The sequence below is a fragment of the Bacillus rossius genome (assembly GCF_032445375.1).
Source record: "Bacillus rossius redtenbacheri isolate Brsri chromosome 4 unlocalized genomic scaffold, Brsri_v3 Brsri_v3_scf4_2, whole genome shotgun sequence".
Taxonomy (NCBI): Eukaryota; Metazoa; Arthropoda; class Insecta; order Phasmatodea; family Bacillidae; genus Bacillus; species Bacillus rossius.
Window position 1 is genome coordinate 34,563,475 of NW_026962011.1, and position 20,394 is coordinate 34,583,868.

At 37.6% G+C, this 20,394-nt stretch overlaps 1 protein-coding gene across 1 annotated transcript in view; it reads right to left on the bottom strand.

Annotated features, from left to right (window-relative positions):
* The window catches only part of LOC134541828 (dynein beta chain, ciliary-like), a 113,366-nt gene that overhangs the window by 73,657 nt on the left and 19,315 nt on the right, over positions 1-20,394 (bottom strand). The window contains exons 12-21 of the mRNA XM_063385523.1: positions 20,103-20,213; positions 17,487-17,641; positions 15,472-15,707; positions 13,947-14,172; positions 12,744-12,862; positions 12,530-12,590; positions 9,440-9,748; positions 7,665-7,884; positions 4,593-4,763; positions 3,513-3,682 (exon numbers count right to left, since the gene is read on the bottom strand). Coding sequence (XP_063241593.1) covers positions 3,513-3,682; positions 4,593-4,763; positions 7,665-7,884; positions 9,440-9,748; positions 12,530-12,590; positions 12,744-12,862; positions 13,947-14,172; positions 15,472-15,707; positions 17,487-17,641; positions 20,103-20,213 — 1,778 coding nt within the window. The remainder of the gene's footprint in view (positions 1-3,512; positions 3,683-4,592; positions 4,764-7,664; positions 7,885-9,439; positions 9,749-12,529; positions 12,591-12,743; positions 12,863-13,946; positions 14,173-15,471; positions 15,708-17,486; positions 17,642-20,102; positions 20,214-20,394) is intronic.

Here is a 20,394-nt window from a genome sequence, read left to right on the forward strand (position 1 = left end):
GCTTGGGCTAATTGACGATTCAAAGATGTGGGCTTCCAGGGAGCAAATTTGCCTACTTCTTTGACACTTTGTATTTATTAAAAACAAAATCATTCCAGTACAAGCTGAGTTTCCTAAGTTCACCATCTCACAATGAATAATGTGATGATAATGTCTAATATGAATTATTGTCAAGGCATGCAGAGATAAACATAGACTAATCCTAAAATTTCTCTAGGTAACTTATCAAGTGAAGCTCTGCATGTGGACATGTGCTGAACTAGGCAGGTGCCTTTTAGGGTGTGATTACCTTTAAACGACATGCTTTTCAAAATGCAGTTTTTAAAGTGCATTAACTTCCATACAGTGAAAAAAAAGGTTGAATACCTACTTTTTGAATTATTAGCTGTTAACGTTTCTTTCTTAGTGCTTTTGGGTCATACAAATAAAAATAAATACTTAAATGGATTACAGAAATCAAACCTTTCAGGTTTAAATTCCATTTGTCTGGCTACTTCATGATGAAATTTAATTAAGAGAAATTTATTTAACTATACTCAGGATTCTAAATTTTCCAAATTTGTCATGGTTTCAATCTTTCAATACTTAGGTAATGTTAATTAAATTAAAATTTTATCATAAAATAGTTTCAGAGTTGTATAATCCATTTAGTTTTTATTTGTACGACCCATAAATTCAAAATTTGACTTTAAAAGCAACCTTGCACAAAATATTCAACAGATTTTTTTTTTTTCATTAATACACACTTAAGTTGAATACAGATAATAACTTTCAAGATGTTATGCTTAATGTATAGGTAACACTAAAATTTAAACTAACCATCAAAACCAAAAATTATTTTTTCACACTATCTTATCACTTCTAATTGGTAGTACCATGATTTTATGTTTTTATAAAAAAGCAAATTTCGTCATTAAAAATAGCACATTTCTTCTTTACCGTCAAAAAAAATTAAAACATATGTACACTAATAATAAGTATATATCAAACCCAATTACATTGATCAATTTTTTCAACATTTTGTGGTAGGATACTTAAAATGTGTACATAAAACAATTATACATATATTGATGAAAGTTAAACAACAAACTGCAACTAAAACATTCAATATGTTCCTTAGTTTGTAAGAAAGTTATAAATGTGAACATTAAATGTACAGAAAAACACTTTTTTTAAACTGATCTGTCTAAAGCCAGTTTTTTACTATAAATATGAATCAAAAAATCAATATACAACATTAAAAGCCCAAAGTCCATAAACTTATACATTTACTTGTGATGTTTCTCTGTACTCCTTTAGCCACATCTTTATAGTATCAGATATAGACAGCGTTAATTTACTTTGAAAAAAACATAAATATAAACACAATTAATATTTATTTATTTAGGATGAAATATTTTAAGTTTTTGAATAAAAGCCTAGACTAAAGATACATGAAAATAATTCTATATTTCAATAGAAAAAAATGAGTTCATTGAGGCAAGTTTTGCTTTATTTTGTACTAGCTGCCCGACCTGGCTTCGCACGGCTATACTAATGGAAAAAAATTAAGCCACATCTCCCATTTACAGTAATGGTAAATAAAAAAAAATTCAGTGAAAATTTATTACAATGCCGCATAATGTACAGGAGAGAAAATGAATAGCACAGAAGGTTTCCCGACTCGTGCACGCACAATGTACCTGTACTTCGCTACGGCAGTTTACAGGGAGATCACTCTTGCGCCGCTCATTATACATGCCCCTCCTTGTGGGTACGCCACTGCCGCGCGATGCCCGTTGTTATGGAGACGCAGAAGGCATGAACAATGCAAAATCCTGTTCTCATGCAGACAAAGTACCCACTGTTGCCTGGTTTTAACCACCCATGGGATCTAATTTTCGGAAAATGTCATCCTGCGTAACATAAGGAACATTACTGTGAAGTTTCAAGTCTGTAAAATATATATATACTTGAAAAAAAAGGGCAATAAAAAAACAAATTAAACACAGAGAGAGGAAAAAAACAATAGTTTAGGTTTGCGATTTAAAGTGATAAAAAGTATTTAAATACTAATTGAACTCTTATGAGGATACTGATTACTTCGTTTTTAATATCACACGGGTGTTTTTTACTTGTATGGGAAAATTAAGAATGATAAGGCATCTAGTGCGTGGCAACAATGTTAATAGGCAATAGGAAATAAACTTCTAGCGCCTGCGGCATTGTCAACACACACTTCGTACTTGTACTGCATGTTGTATCTAACCCCCTCCAACGCATTTTATTCTAAATTGGACTTTTAGTAAGGATCCCTAATGTTATTGATAATATAATATAGCCTCTAGCCTTCCTCGATAAATGTACTATCCAATACTGAAAGAATTTTTCAAATCGGACCAGTGGTTCCTGAGATTAGCACGTTCAAACAAACAAACAAACAAACAAACAAACTCTTCAGCTTTATAATATTAGTATAGATTTTGTATTTTGCCTTGCATTTCCGTATTATGTGCTGTATTGACAATGATTTCGGTGTTTGGCGGTGTATCGACTTCAATTTCGCTGTTATTTTGCTTTTATTGCAATTCACCATCAAATCTTGCCTCTACTAATTGGACATATGTATAACTACAATCGACAACTCCAATGAACTTATCATTGGTCATCCCACCTTTAAAATGACTATCTGTAGTTCAAATCTAATTTCGAGTGACCGATAAAAATACTTATGCCAATTCACTACACCCATGATCTTAAACTAAGTGAATATGTTGTTGAAAATAAATGCGAGGGAGGAATAGAGTTCAAATTGTAGAAGTAGCCCTTAAAAAAAGTAATGAAGGAAAAAAACTAAAGATCAACATGACTTGTAAGACCGAGCCTAAGATAACCTAGATGTTTGCAAGAAAAGGTAAAATAAAACACTATATGGACTTTACATTTGATGCCAAAAATTATATTATTTGAATTTGAAGTACTGAAATAAAAGTGCAACTTTTAAAAAAAATTGTTTTTTTTATTATATATATATATATAATAAATATATATATATATTTATATATATATATATATATAAAATAAAAAATTGTTTTTTTAAATTATATATGTGTGTGTGTGTGTGTATGTATATATCCCAGGTGCTTCGTGGTTTCATGATAATTAGAGCCACGGAATTTTCGCGCATTCATTTAGTCGCAAGCTAGAATGCAAACCTCCACACTGTCACACTGTGTTCATGATTGGACCGCAGTTATCTGGACACGCCCCTCTACGACCGTGAGCCAACGATGTCCAGCTAGGAGAGAAGTAAGCGAATCAGGTAGTGCCAAATAACAAGAATAAAAATGTCCTCGCTAAGAAATCAACCAATGGGAAAGTAAACATGGGTCGAGCACACCTATAACTTTGAATTCTATCCTGAGGCCAGAGGAATCCGCGAAATTTCCGGGACTCTAATGATAATCCGTACACATCCTCGTGATAGGGATCGGCCGTGACAGCTCTGGTCACGGGTCCCCGCCACCGCCCACCTGTCCACGACGTGCTTCACCAGGTAGTCCTTGAAGAGCTGGGCCCACTCCAGCACCTCGTCCAGCAGGCTGCGCTTCATCGGCCCCAGGTTCAGCCGCAGCCACCTCTGGACCAGCTTCTCCTCCGACATCTTCTCCACCTCGCTGTGCAGCGCCAGGCAGTAGTCGATCTGCGCCAGACAACCAACGGCACTGGCCGTCTCATCCGTCTGCCCTTAAACTGGGATTTCTTTTTCAAAACCAAGACACCATGTGGCCACCCAGTGTACAAACTTACAATTTTTTTTTTCTGAACTAAATGTTATTATAGTATTGTCCTCAATGTTATTCATTTTGTTTCATGTATTTGTTTTGTCTATGTATTTTTTTATGTTTATCGTGCCTACCACCCATGGCCTTATGCCATCGGTAGTCATGTAACAAATTGATAAATAAATAAATAAATAAATAAATAAATAAATAAATAAATAAATAAATAAATAAATAGCTGGTACCCACAGAAGGAATTAAAATTCCAATAACTGACCCAGTACCCCAAGGGCAACATACGTAGCCGTTACATGTTTGAGTAAAGTCAAAAATATATGATTTTAATCAGTTTACTAAATAACTGTCCATTCGTTAATTTAAACTTCAGTTTATCTCTCCGATGACCCTGGGTAAGTAATTTGGTCAAAATTTTAGCAGTTAAGGTAGCATGTAAGAACATTAAAAAAAAAAAAAAAAAAAATTTCACACTTGGGCAAAAAATAACACCACTGTTAAATTTAAAAAAAAAAAAAAAAAAAAACAGATGAAGAAGATTTGTAACTTCCCATGGATCAAGTGAAGAGTGAGAGTGGTCCTTGCAAGGGGGTATGAGACTCAGGCCGTGCTCTGCCAGAGGACCTGTGAGTGGCCTGGCAGCTCAGCCCATTCCCCGCAAGCACGATCAGAAACAATGGCGGCCGGCTCACACACACCAGCAATCCAGCAAATTGATAAACGGATCATGAAATGAATACACAAATCAATTAATAATTGGGACTGAATTCATGATTTCATAAATGGTGGCTGTTAAAGTTACGTGTGCCAGCTTACCTGTTCCTTAAACCTCTCGTTGGATGGCGGAGTTTCCTTCAAATCTTTCGTCACCTCAAATTCCGTGTCCGCCATGTGGCAGCCGTACTTGGCGAACCGCTCTATGAAAGCCTGTCTGTTCACCATCCACAGAAACGTGTATTTATCGAACGTCTTCAGGAAACTGTATGACTGGAAAAATAAAAACATTGGGAGCTCTGCAATGGCTCATCTGGTTTCCTAGCTTACCGAAAGATAAATGACGTGACGACGTCTGGTAAGTACACCACTTGGCAATTGTAAAACCTTGTTATCTAAACCGGTGACGGGAACACTGGAACTTGTGTTCATTTAAGGTCACTGGGCCCAATCTTTGCAGCCTATCAATATTGAAAATAAAAATAAAAACACATGTGGCCGGAGATGGATTAAGGTTTTTTACACCCTCACCTTCCTACTTATACTTAATTGCATGGAGTTGACTATACGTGTGTGGTCACCCACAATGGCTTAGAGCGCGTCTGATCATCCACCTCAGGGAGGTGTGTGTAAGCAGACAACATCGACGTTCTCAGCACAAGTTTGCGATATGTGAATTAAGGCTTACTAAAAATTGGAAGTACTTTACGATAATCTGAAGAGTTTCACAGTTAAAAGGTTAGGTTGAACTTAAGGAATTTTTACCATCAGTGAAAATTTGATAAACATTGATTTCACCCGAAGCTAGGCGACTAGTGGAGTAAAATTGCAAGAAAATTGCATCTACCAGATTTTTTTAACTGACCACGTACTTTACTGATACTGATTGCGAAGTTTGTAGGTAGTTGCGCGACTCCAGTTATTAGAGACTTTAGTAAGATTTTAAATTTTTAATTATTTGTACAATCAGTGCATTTAATTTGCTTATTTGCTTATTATGGCAAAACAGTATAGTCAAAATGAAGAGATGTTGATGGTACGATTGTTAATATTTTGGGGTATTATTTTTCTTGGTGCCAAGTATTTTGTTTTTAAGCAAATCAAATATTTTTAGCACCATGTGTGATGTACGAAATTTTGTTAGTTCTCTTTCAGCATTTAGATTTATTATACAATTTTTAGTATTTTTTTAAAATTAAATTAAATTAAAATTAAAAGTAATATTGAAAATTCTAAGGTGGTTTCACTGCCATTATCGTGTTTCCGTATGCATTTGAGTTAGATTTTTGGGGAAATAAATTACCAGTTCAAGTTGAAAAAATTTACTTTTAATTTAGTATATAACCAGGCCAATTCAACATTTCATTTTTTTTTTTTTTTTGAGAATCTGCCTTTTGAGATTTGTAAGTCAACGCCTAGCTTACGTATTTTTCAGGATGTATTATCATAAATTTAAAAGTTTTTTTTTTGATACCAGTTGGGTGTTGAGATTGTGGGATCTCACTACAAGAGAGGAGATCACACATTATCATTTTCAAATGTTAAGAGTAAATATTAGAGCCAGCACCCTGGGTAATTAAAATGTTACATCACTACCAGCTTAGGACACTGGTCTGATGGTATGGTCTGTTTAGCTAAAACAAAATAAAAACAAAAAATTAAATTTTATTTTTGTTTTGTGAGACACAACTGTTTAATAGCAAGCGTCACTGACGTGGCATCTTCCTTAGTCCAGTGCCCCATGCGGCCAATGTTTTGCATGGGCCTTCATCTCAGCCAGGTTATGTACAAAACAACTTTAAGTTACATCCTTTTGGTAGCTACACTGATCACCAAGTTATTGATCACTTATTGTACCACTGTTTGAAAAATGAAATTTATATTGATATCTCTATAACTATGATTGCCAAGACAATCAACTATAAGTAGTTTAGTAAGAACTTTATTACAATTCATCTGGGATAAAATTGAACAACAATATCTTCACAGGGCTGCAATTATTTCAGGATAACAGCTAAGGTCAATCCTGTACATCAAAAATAAAATTAAGTAGGAAATTTAAATAAAAAAGCTACAGAAAATATGAAATCTTGTCTTTACAAAAGATTTGGTTTTCTTTATATTAACTATTCTAAAATAAAATACCTACCTAATTGATAGTATATGAACGAAACAATTACTAAAATATAAATTTCCAGTCAACCTATAAGCTATGATATTGGATTTGTTGGTTGAACATATAAAATGTCTTGGAAAAAATGGCGTTTTAAATACCAGTTGAAGTAAGAATTAGAATACAGTCAACATTTGCAATTGTAATAAATAGTGCATCTATTTACAAATTTTATTTTGAATCATTACAAAACTGAAAAATTGTAATAAAAATACTTTTTTCTTTTTATATTCAATATGTAACCACTACTTCATTCAGTTTTGAATTTATTAGATTCAATTCATTTTAATTTAATTAAATTTTCAACCTAAAAACAATTCTCCAACTGGACAGACTCAGAACTTGGATGATAATTTTTTATCCCAGATGTTTGAAGGTGTGATGTATAATCAACTTAGAACCACTAAAATAAACAAAATATAGCCTAAAAAAATTTTAATTCAGAAGGATAATTATATATTTTACCTCGTTAATAGCTAGCTGCACTCTGTTTAACAATTCTTCAGTTGAATCAGTTATTATTGTGTCCTCATTTACTTCATCCTGTAATGTAATATTTAAAAAAAAAACTCATTAAGCGTTAACGAAACATCACAAAAGTTATAATTATGCACCCTTTAAATTAAAACCCATTTATGTATAACCTTTGATGTTTAGTTTCAAACACAGTAAAACTTAACTACGTAGTGCACAAACATACATACATACAGCACCACACACAATTGTTTTTAGATTATATTTTTTCAAAATGAAATACTTGCAAGAGTTAAGGTAAAAAAAAAAAGTAATAGTGAAGTATAAGCACAAAAACAGATTACCTCCGCCAAGTCATCATGACAGTAATGCTAGGATTAATTACTGAAATGTGATTTCCTACTTTCGTCTCATTCTCGTTACCACCTTCATTTTATGGCACATCATCTTTAGACCTCAGGCTACCGGCGACAGCCGGCCTCACGGGACAACAAACTGCAAACGAAACGCGAAAGACGGTGACGAACCTCGTACGTCTGGTAGGGCTCCGTGAAGATGCGCGGCACAAAGGTCGGCATCAGCAGAACGTCGTCGAGAAGGCTGCGGAGCAGCAGCTTCAAGCCGTCGGGCGCGACCGGGTCGAGCGAGGGCTCGAACACGAGGCGCTTGTCCTTCAGGTGGAGGAACACTTCGAACAGCGCGTGTGGGAAGGTGAACACGTCCATCTCGTCCATGAAGAACATCATGCTGACACACGACACCACGTGTTGGCCAAACTAATCTTTACAGCAGAACCTTAGCTTACGCAAACACTCTCACACTAAATAAAGTAGCAGTGCACTGGTACTAAGTTGTGTTTCTTTGGTTATTTACAGGTACATAACATTTAGATACTAGTTAAATATATTTGATAGAATTGTAATGGTTACAATGTGTAAACTTGTTCCAAAATATCTAGCAAATATCTCATTAATATAAAGTGCAGAAATTATGTACCTTAGAGTTAATGATGTTCAACTGCATTATTTATTTAATTTAAAGAAGAATATTAGTGTCGGTTAACCATTACAAACAGTTTAGAACAAGCTGAACAGTATTAATTTTATATAAGTCTTAAATACATAAAATACAAACTACACACTCATGCAAGCCCACAGAGTCAATCACTTAAAGCCTCTTTGATTTCCAAATGCACAAAAAAAAATCCTCTCTCTTTCTCAAAAAAAAAATGTGTGTGTGTACACACACACACACAAACATATGCTTATATTCTCATGCACTTCACGTACTTGCTAACTCTCGCATGCCCTCAGAGACTTTTGAACAATAACACTTGCTTGCACACTGCACAGTATCTTACTCTTCATGTTATTATGTGTTTACTTTATAAGTTTCTAACTCTCTCCCATTCTTGCACTCTATTGCACTTTTTCACACATACCCACACTCTTCCATGCACACTCACACATTCCAGAGTACGAACATTACCTGCACATAACAGCATCGTACAACCCTTTGTAAACTATTTTGTCAATGTGCTGTTTATAGTTCTCCCACAGTGGTTCTTTCCTGATGCGTCTCTCCTCCAAAAGCGCCAGTTCCTGTGAAACAAACCAAACGAATATTGAGTTTGTTTTTGAAGATGAGTTTTCTAGTGGGAAGCCTATGATATACATTCTATATTGCACAGACCCGAATACTCACGTTGGCAAGCCTTCTTTTCACAGACGAGAGAGCCAAACCCGAAGTTCCCTGAAATTCATGCTCGCTTTATTTTTCCGTTCTATCTCATTGTATAAACCGGTGTGGCATTAAATTTTGCGGTCGATTAGGATAGGTTAGCTATATTATAAATACTTTAAAACGTTGTGGAATGTTGGTTATATTAGGTAAGTATAGCTACATTAAAAATACTGTAAAATCATTTTATGGTTACTTAGAAAATAACTTTGTAATATGTAGCTATCCAGGGCTAGGAAACAGTTTACATGATTTCACAGTATCTTTAATGTAGCTATCCTAACCAAATCAACCGTCCACAATGTTTTAAAGTATTTATAATGTAGCTAACCTAACCTAATTGACCATTAGTTATCATGAGTTCTGTATTTATTTACAATGAACAAAAAAAAACTTGAAGATGCACGATCGGACATTTGGCTCTCTCGTCTGTGAAAAGAAGGCTTGCCAACGTGAGTATTCGGGTCTGTGCAATATAGAATGTACATCATAGGCTTCCTGTTTTCTAGTAAGCCATCTCCCCCAACCGATCCTCTGTAACTGGTTCGAGCTATCCTGTAACCACATCACCTCGGGACTCATCTCCAGCTCCTCTTCTTCCGACACCTCGGCCTCCAGTTCCTCTTGCTGGGCGTCTGCGTCGTCCGCGTCCTCGTCGTCCAGGAACAGATCCTCGTCGCCCTCCTTCGCCGCCGCCTCCGCCCGCCCCTCCGGCCCCTCGTCCTCCTTCTCCTCCCCCTCTTCCGCCACCTGCTCGTCCTCCGCGGCATCCGGGGTCTCCTCCGCGTCCAGCGGGATGTCCATGAACAGCCGGCGGTTCTCCTCCAGCAGGCGGTGGATGAGTTCCGCTTCCGCTTGTATCTCCGCGTACCTGCGGGGGAGAGCGTTCCTTGTTCCAGCATGCCCACCAAGGATGCCAGCCACCCACCTCCGGGAATAATCCACCATCCAAGGCCACCACATCGGCATCTAAGTGGTTTGAAGCACTCGGACGTCCCGTCGTGCAAATATCTCCCTGTCCCCAGGGCCGGCGCATCCGTACAGGCGAACTAGGCAACCGCCTAGGGCGCCAAGTAGCTGGGGGCGGCGCAGCACGACACATAACAGCTGATACAATATGTTTAACGATTATTGAAACTAGATGAAAATTGATTTTTTAACAGTTTGGAATGTTTATATTGATATAAGTAATTATTTAAAGTCCACGGTGACCTGTTTATGATTTGTAAAAAGTAAAAAAAAAAACACAAGCCTGCTTACATTTGATTGTTGACCAAATCTTAGGCTTACGTGATGTGTTTTCAGGCAAGGAAAAATTTTTGTTGGGTTGTCCGGGGGGGGGGGGGGGGGCATTTAGGTGTTTCGCCTAGGGCGCCAATTTACCTTGCACCGGCCCTGCCTGTCCCTGGCTATGCGAATTAAAACAAGAACTTTTAACTTCTATCATGAGAATGTCAGTTGACTGGTTACAATAATTAGTTTCACAAATAAATCGACGAGAATAAATTGTTGAGTCGCGATGATAAAAGTTGTAACAAATGTGAAACTTTAAAAGCTACCACCACATAAAACCTCTAAATATTGTGCTACTCCAGAACCATGGTTTCATTTTCAAAACATATATCTGAAACAAACGTAATGATGAATGTAAATATATTTACAATGGTAACCATTTTTTTGCTTGTTTAATAAATGTTGCTGATGATGATCAAGACATCAAGAGAAACTGAGGACCCGGAAACAAATAATTTTGTCAGGCACCTTCCCTATTATATTTAATGTACAACTTTTCAAGTCCCACAATCAAAAGAAAAGCATATAACGAATGTAAACAATGTAACTTAAATAAGATCTATTGCATTACTTTTCAGGTTTACTATGAATTCTACTGGCAATATACTTGTAATTTTCATCCTCTCAAGGTAAACCAAAGCATTAAAAAAAAATCTTAAAACTCACGTGAGACCCTTAGTGTGTGGACCCCAGGGATTTGCCTTTTATAAAAAAAAAAGATACAGTTAAATGCAAAATTTGTCTCATCAACATTTATTTCTGTAACCACTAATAATTTTAATTTTATTAAATTCATTGATAAATTACATTACTAGTGCAGTAAGTACAAGTAATGATTAGATAACACTATATTATCACCTTTCTTTTTAACTTAAATTTAAATTTCTTATTAAATGATGATGTTTGAATTTCATATTTTCATAGCCTTTGGCTAAACATTATATTATAGTTATATTTTTTTTTAAATTCATACTTGAGATAGCATTTTTATTGAAAGTAGTAGTATGAATTTGTAGGAGTGTGTGTGTCTTTTTTTTCGTATCTAGTGTCAGGTAATTTGAATTTGCAAAAGTTGTCACCTTAGTTATGGGAGGCATGGAAATTTGACGTTTGGCTGGGGTGGCAGACCTGATTGTGCTGGCCCTGTGCTAGAGAGAGTTATTTTAACATTTTTTTTTTTTACTTCTACAGCATTCTACCATTACATAAATAAACAATAGTAATTGCATGCCTACGTATAGCATGTGAGGTAAGATACATAGTGCACGTGTGTGTGAAGCAATTGAAGAAATGTGCAATCTGACAGCAAGGTGACAAAACTTGCACTGGTGCATAAGTAAAGAATTAATTAACCTGTAGTTTTAGGTAAATTACATGGTTACCTTTTCGTACTGGCTTCATTGTACACTGTACCTCCAGCATTGTCATTTTAACTATGTACATATTTAAAAGCATTTCACTCTACCAAAAGCAAAGCTGGTTTTTTGTGCTAGTGACTAAGCCACTGAAGTCGCCTACGAAGAGTTTTGCGTGCAATTTCCTACCTTCGTGGAACACGATCCTTACGATCCCGCAGATAGATAAGTTCAGTTTTCCTGTTAAGTCTCCTTTCATACAAGGCTATATTGTTCCACTTGCTTATGGCATCCTCTATCTTAGCTGCATTCGACTGAGCCTGTACCAGTCTGTCAAATAACGATTTCACAAGGCTGTGTGTTTTCTTTATCACAGGTCCAGCTTCTACCAACAGTAACAAAACCAAACAATATTTTAAAAAACAGCAATAACATGCATTTAGTTTTATATACAGAAAATCCATTTATTTACGTCTCCTGATTTTACATTCTCTCATCTTCTATAATGCAGTTCTGTTGTGAAACATTGTTTCCTGATTCATTGAAAAATGTGAATCAGATGTGTACAAGTACATACACACAATGGTTGAACCAATTGTCAAGAATAATTAAACTGTCATTGTAAGTGGCCCATGCCTTGAAGAAAGTAGTATACAGGTAGCAAATTACATAATTAATTAATATTTTTTCCAAACACTGAATTGAAGACATTGAGATTTTTCCCAGAATAAATTTGCATTTTTAAGTAGTATTCTTGATCAGGTCATATTATCATAAATTTTCTGTAGCTGATTCATACCTAAACGTGGTAGGTAAAATATATAGAAAAACCGCAGAGTCTGGAAAACTTGAATCAGCTGGTCCATTGAGAATTCAAAGAAAAAGAGTTTGAAAACATATAAACCTGAAACATTTGAGTAAATTCAAGCGAAAACCACTCTCTTCCCTCGGAAGGTTGCCCGACAATGGGGAATTTCTCTTCGGTCGTGCACACAGTTGGTCACTGATGTGCTTGCGTCCTCGCTGGGGGCAAGATGAAGAAATGGGTTATTATTGCTGCCACGGCTTGGGACAAACGGAGCATCAGCGTTTCACCTCTGATGCTTAAAGAGCCGGAGGAAACATAAACGCACTCTGCTGCAACTGATGAATTTAACAAAGCACAAACTGTTATGTATTCATACTAAAAACTAACCTATGAACTTCCTGAGTCCTTACCTTCTGAATCCCATGTCAGTTCGACTAGCACATTGTCCACCACCTCGTTCACTTCTTCGACCTCCTCTTCTATCAAGGCGAACTCTTCCTCTCGAGTGTTCGCATGAATACTGTTGTACCTGAGCATCAAACCACATCAAAAAATGTCAGTGTAATTGCATTAAAACTTTTGTTTGGAAGCTAACATGTTAACTATAAAAAAAAAGGTAGGAAACAAATCAATTAAAACCCTCCAGTCTTTGAAGGTTGAAACCCCAACAAATAAAAATTGCACTGCCTCAGTTGGTGAAAACAATAAAAGATGAATAGGGCCACTGTGTGTGCAAGTGAATGGCAGTTTCAATTACCCCCAAGGATGTGCAACGTCGTGTGAGCATCACCAGTGCTTACTTACTACGTGTTTTAGTTATTTTTAAATCCCCAGGGTTTATTTTCTATTGAATGCAGCAACAATAACGACTGTCGAGCGATGCCGCTGGGCATGGAAGCTGTTTGCAGCCAGTCACGTGGCGTGAACTGAGCTGCCAGCAAAGTCGCTCTCACGTCTCTCACGCTGAGTCCAGTTGCTTGTGTGACAGACATAATTAAACTTATCAAACTAAAACCACTCTAGAGTCAACCACGTAGCTACGGTGTGAACGCGTACAATGCGGAGGCCAGTGGGTTGCCTAACGAGCCTGCACCAGCGTGACTAGCCGCTAATTTAAATGTTCGGTATCCACTGTGGCTATATACAAATAAGGTACTGGCATTGGATCTCATATAACTGATAGGTTGTTGAAGAACACCACAAGGGGGATGTCACGACCAGCGTAATGACATGAAGCGACGCTCAATACCTGTACCATACTATTGCTACATCATGCATCTGCGTATTGTGCTGTGTGATCAAATCTGTGCATAATGTGTGGGTGTACATCAGGTAACGAACTGAACACTATAGCAAAAAATTTATGCTTGTATTAATTTCTCAATTTCATCCTTCAAAGGGTTAGACGAAGAAGAAGAAGAAGAATCAGATAGAGGAACGAGAAGTTTTTGGGAAACAGTAGCTTACGTAGTGAAATAACATCAAGAAAAAATTTAATGTTTTCCCATATTCTTCTGGATATCTAGTGTTCTTTTATCCCTCTGTTCCGGGGGCTACGAGACCACTCGCGGTGGGGGAGGCACAGAGAGTAATTATTATCAAGCCCTGCTCACGAGCTGATGATGTAGTCCAGCAGCAAGGACCACTGCCGCAGCGTCTCGGCACGGTCGTGCAGGTCCAGGGCCTCCTCGGGGATGTCCGACTTCTCCAGCATCTTCATGTACGACACCTCCCGCAGCACGGCAGTCAGCTGGAGCACACGCGCGCAGTCCGACCGAAGGTAGTCCAGCGTCGTGCCACAGCTGGCATTGCTTCCATCGAGCACGTTCAGGGCCACGGCTGTGCCTCATTACTCAACGTCAATACATTTCAAACAGGAATAAAAAATAAAAATGATATACAGTACAACTAGCTGCCCAACCCGGCTTCGCACGGTTGTATTAATGGGGGGGAGGGGGGGGTGAAATATGACCAAATCTCTTATTTACAGTTATAATAAATGAAATAAAATGAAAATTAAATAATTTTGACAAAAACTTAATACAATGCTTTTGTAATGTACCGGAGAGAAAAAAACGAATAGCACCGATGGTTTCCCGACTCTCGAGCACGCAACGTTGTCATGGAGACGAAGTACCCACTGTTTCCCGGGCTTAAACACTAATCAACATTGATAATCAGTTTATTATTAATGATAAATTATTAAGACCATTAATCGAAATAAAAACTATCATATCTCTCAAGTTGGAAAAAATTACACATAAATGCCTATTTTCATCGAAATCGGTTGACTTGGTGAAGAGTTCACTGGAAACAAACATCAGGACACTGGATTTATATATATTAAGATGGTATTTAAAATAAGTTGCAATAGCTGCTCTACAGAAAGAAAAAATTACAGATGAGCATTACTGTTTAGATAAGTCTCTGATATCCAGGGAAAAGAGTTTATGGTTTTATTTTTAGGCCAATTTCGTTTTTAAAACAAGATATTTCGGTGATATTGTTATTTTTTATGAACTGTATATTCATAAATATATTACTATTTTCAACAAATATTACAATTTCTTGTTCAATGATACTTACTTTACCAAAACAGTGTCATTTTGACTGATACATGATGCCTTATTTTACAATAAAATTATTTGTAATAATCATGTCAAAGTATTTACAATGATACAAATAAATCAGTAAACAAATGTGCATTTCAAAAATGTACCAATGTTATGTAAAAATTAGTTACTAATAACAGTTACAACATTAAAAAAAACACAAATTTTTCCAATCTAGTACTTAGGTAGTACATACATTTTGGTACAAACTCCATGCTAAATAATTTACATTCATTGAATTTAATATATTAAAATTTTATTATTTTATACTCTTGTCATCCGAGTTGAGTTTTGCTCATCACTTGAAACCCACGGCATTCATCTCTCCGACATCGTGAACTATACTATCCTGTTTGGCCACCTGGGGCAGCGAACATAGCTAACATAGCTAACACAGCAAACATAGCGAGAACCTAGCATAGCTTTCTGATTGGCCTCGGCTTTACTGAACAAACGGAAATAATTTGAAAGCAAACAGCGGTCACAGTGGTTCTATCCCGCGTCCGCTCCTGCGACACACACGTACACACGTACACGCGGCACTCATCAAGTGCCGCCGGTGACCCCACCTCGGGCTGGAAGTTGGGGGCCAGGACCTCCTCGTCGACCCGGATCAGCAGCGGCTTGTCCAGGTTGGTCCTGACCACGCTCCCGACCGTCGCCGCCCACTGCGAGAAGACGGCGTCCTCCATCCCCGCCAGTCTGTCCATCAGCGCGTTGTACCTGTCCAGCACCTGCTGGGCCTCCGGGGTCTCCATGATCCTGCAACGCCCAGTCCCTGCATGCGTGGGGGGGAGAGGGGGCCGGAGCTCAGCTGCGTTGCTGGCTGGGAACAGTCGGCCGGCCCACCGACATGGTGGCAAGGACGTGGACAGACGTCTGTATTTGGCGTGGTACGTAGGCGATGCACAACATGCAAGTTTCACACACAATGCAACATTTCAAACACTAAACAGTATGATTTTCAAAGCAAACCAGGATAAATTAGTTTAGTGTAACTTCCCGAAAAAAAATTGCTTCTTTATATCTGTAAAATGAGTGACCATGATTTTTTGGAAAGAGCTCCAGCACTACTTCAGTTAGCAATACATCACTTGTCAATTTTTCTTTCTTTTTTTTAATTTGTCACATGCCCACCAACAGCCAAGGGGCTTGGGTGGTGGGCACGACATAAACACGACACGGACAGTAATGATTCATGCGACTATATGGAAACTTCAAAACCGTCAGCACCAACAGCAGTTAAGCACTCCCTGAGGGGAAACCACAGCCAGGTAGGCAGATCCACAAATGGCCTGTACACGGAGGGCAAGTGCACCGCGTAGCCGCAGAGACCAAAGAAGTCAGGATGTGTTGTTCCCTTCGAGGCCTTGGTGCTCTTGCAAGTCTCCTGTCGCGATGGTCTATGTTTAGTCCCCCGGGGGCTCCCAGTCTGAATAACATTCGGTAAATATTTTCTGACGGGATCCACGGCACACGATGACGATGGTTGGCAGGTTCCCTAGGAGTATTCCAGTTCCCTCCACCCTGTGATGACGTTTTTCAGGGTCATCCTTGAGGCTTACTGTGTTTCACATTCGGGGATGACTGGTATTTACAAGTTCCACATTGGAAATCAGATGGTTCACAAGGTGCAACTCTCATCAAATGCTGCAACTATACATTTATTATTATTATTATTATTATTATTATTTACCGGAATTTTTGTTTATCGTGAAACAAATAATTTAAGATAAAAAATTTAACAGGAACTCAAATCACCCACAGGCTAGAACTTGTAGAAAGATGTACAGAAAAAACATTTTGTGCAGAAACTTGATTGTAATTGGCTGGGATATGTGTGGTGTCTTGGCTCATATATAAGTGTAGCTAACTGGCATAAAGTGTCTGTGGTAATGACCAACCGTTAACAATCAACCAAGTACATTTTGAATAACAAATGGGCAAACTGAGTGATTTATATGACAACTATCTGACTATTAGTGGTGCAGTGAAACCACACTATTGACAACGCTAGAAGCACCAGCAAGCGTCATACATATCATCCCGCCTCTCTAACACAAATGCCCATCTGACTAGGCGAACCCCTAGGCGAGGTCTTTAGAGACAGTAACATAACACAAATAGGAATATTGTGATTGGCCATAGCCGATGCAATGATGCAAAGAACCATGCCAATATTTGTTGCTGTGATTTGGGGAAACCAGGGAGGAACAGAACTCTGGATAACCGTACCAAGATTCCAACCTAGGTCCTCTGGAAGTGCGGTTATGCATCTCTTATTGAATCAATTTAAACCATAACTTCTTGCTAATTTATTTTTATTGTTCTGAATGTATCTGTTTTAGACTAATTTATCAAAAATTATTTTACCATAAAAATGCAGCATATAAATTTTTACCCCTATTTTGGTGGAGTAAGTATTACAAAACAACTTTTATAAAAATAAAAACAATAACACAGAAATCCTCTGTGTTTAAAAACGAAATTGGACTGAAAATACAAGCATAAAGTTATTGCTCACAGCCATCTTGCACTCACTTGTCCTCGACCTGCTGGAAGGAGTCCACGGGCTTGGTGATGCGGTACCGCAGCTTGTTGATCCACATGAGCATACCGGCCACCGGGGGCATGTAATTGTCCACCGGGAGGTACTCCTGCCGGTCCATCATGGCCTGCCGCTCGTCGAACAGTTCCTGCAAGCGTCGGGGCGACTCGTACACTCCTTACACTCCTAGTGCTCCACTTGCTAGCAGATGAAGGGTGCTGGGACTAACCGAGTTCATGTGGACCGTGGCAACCTTCGATGGGCAAAATCTTGGATAACACGCATATAATTTAAAAATTGTCATGGTTTTCAGTTGGCCCAGCGGTCTTATTTTTCCAGCTTATCTTCAGTATAAATTCTTTAACGTCACTCCATGACTTGCTTAACCAGTAAAATGCATCTTTGAGGCTTATTTTACTAGGCTTTTGACAAAGATTAGATCATTTTCTAGAAACAAATGTGTCAGAAGTCTTTGCCGGGAATGGCTCTTTAAGTCAGCTCGGATAAAACGGAACCTCACTTAATTGAAGCTCTTTTATTCGAGACACTACTGCATTTTTTTTTGTAATGCGTATTTTTTTTTTAATGCTAAATGTATTATATAAATACTCTTGTTCATCATTTAAGTTGGTTAACTTGATATCATGGTAATGTTACATTTTGAATAACTACATATTTAAATTTTAAAACACTTTTTTTTTTTTTCAAGCGAAATTTAGATTGGCAATGGTAAATTTTAATTGATTTGTTAACTGGCATTCAAAATCTTTGCTTTGGTCTGTGAGCAGGCACGAGAGCAGAGAGATAAGTCACAAGGAATTATTTTGCAAGCATGCCCTTGGCTGCTCGACGCGGGGACTTCAAGTGAGACAGCAAACGAGTGCAGTGGTCAACAGGAACTCCTGCCGCAGGCTGCGGAGGTACTGGGTGCGTGAGGCACTCTGCTTTCGCTTTGCTCGGCTGTTTCGTGCCTGTAACCGTGTGGCAGTCTAATCAAGAACTGCAGCTGCAAGGCCGACTACGATGAACTGTGTTATCTGCTCCATTTTAATTTTTAGACAGGCAGACTGAATATTAAGTCTTTTGGAGTTCGAACTCTGCGCAGAAAAAAACTTGTTATCGAAACAATGCATAAATGAAATTAACTTTCCTGGAAGTGTACAACTCAGCAATGTTTTGTTCTGGGCTGGCCATATCACACTATTTCCTCATCATCATGCACACTGACTTGATGTTTCTTGGCCAACATGGCAGCCTACATGGCAATCTTCAGAACAAACTTGTGAATACATAAATACACCACTTTAAAGCTAACAGTCTCAATACATACGGAATAGAAAATGTTTTATCTGCAAAACTGTTTCCCAGTTATAAAACTGCACTCGTTTTTCTCATTTCCCAAAATACTAGATGTTTAAGTATAATTGGGATTACTGTTGGCTATAAGAGATGTCTGTAGTTAAGATATTTGACAGACATGGGCCTCAGGTGTGTCAGTTTTACTACAGAACTATTTGTTAACAGAGTTTTGGCACACAGTTTAGGCTAAGGCATTAACTGGAACCTTCTACGAAAATATTTAAGGCAGCCTGCAGCAACTTAGAATTAAGTTTAAATTTCAATTCATCAATAAACTCCATCCTTTGATTTCAAAATTTAGAAGATGTGCCAAATTACCGTGAGTTATGGTTTGATTGTGTAGAAAGTTCTGATACCAGTTGCCGGCACTGCATTTCATCACTTATAGTTTATGGAAAAAAAAAAGCATTGTATTTGTAAGCTCCGATTAAATGAACTGTTGTAAGAAATTTAAAGTCTACAATTTTTTAGGACTTAAAAGATTATGTTATTTTTTTTTGGCATCCTAGTTAGAGTACATGCCACTAGTTGCAGGATGAGCTGCCCAATGATTGACTCACAACTGTTTTTTTAAGAAGGAAGTGTTACATTAAATGGTTGCGCTAGTTTTCTTTCCTATAATTGCATGGTAAAGATGTTACAAAATCTTGTATTTATATATTCGAGTTTAAAAAAAAATTCACATTCATAATATAACCTGAGAATCAAATTTACAGCTCTATTTAAATTGCAAATTTTTGAGTATTGTTTGTATGTTGTTTGTATAGTTATCCAAATAACATTCATTTCTCATTAAATAAATTTTTGGCAATATGCTTGTTTGAACTCGATAATTTTTTTAAGATCAGCTACTTTATGCGGCTTATAACTATCCCACATATAATAATAAATTTTAAGACAACCATCTTTGTTTGGCACCTCTAGGAAGGATGTTTAGTTTCTAAAAAATTTTCAACAAATTTACCCTCCTACAAAGCTTTGTTTGGCCAAGGGAAGGTTGCGCAGTTACAAGACAGTGGACACGCATTCTGGGTTTGAATTCCGGTACGGCCCAGCCAATTTCAGCTCTCAGCATTCACTCCAGGCAAATGCTAGGTTCCTTGCTACATGTACATCGTAGCCTGTACTTCCTTTAAAATCCCTGACATGCGGTATCATGTTATCCATCTGTAAGGATTTTGCAGTTGACAAGACCTCAAATAAAAACAAATAAACAAATATAGAGTCCAAATGATGGGGGGGGAAGGTACTTTGCATGTCTCCAGCTCATCCATAAGCATCTCGATCATTGTATTGTACTTGATGGCCACTTCATTGTAGATGATTGGCCTCTCCATCAGCTGTCCCAGCACATACGTGCACTGAAACAAAACAACACTCAACCAAATCAAAACTTTTTGAAAGAAATATCTACAAATTGACATGTTTGACACTGTAGGATAATTCTTAATGTTCCTGTGAGAAGCCGCGAAAAATTAACTTGACGTGTGCATCGCCAAAATTTATGCATCACTCTGCGACAAAAACATTATTTTTTTTGAA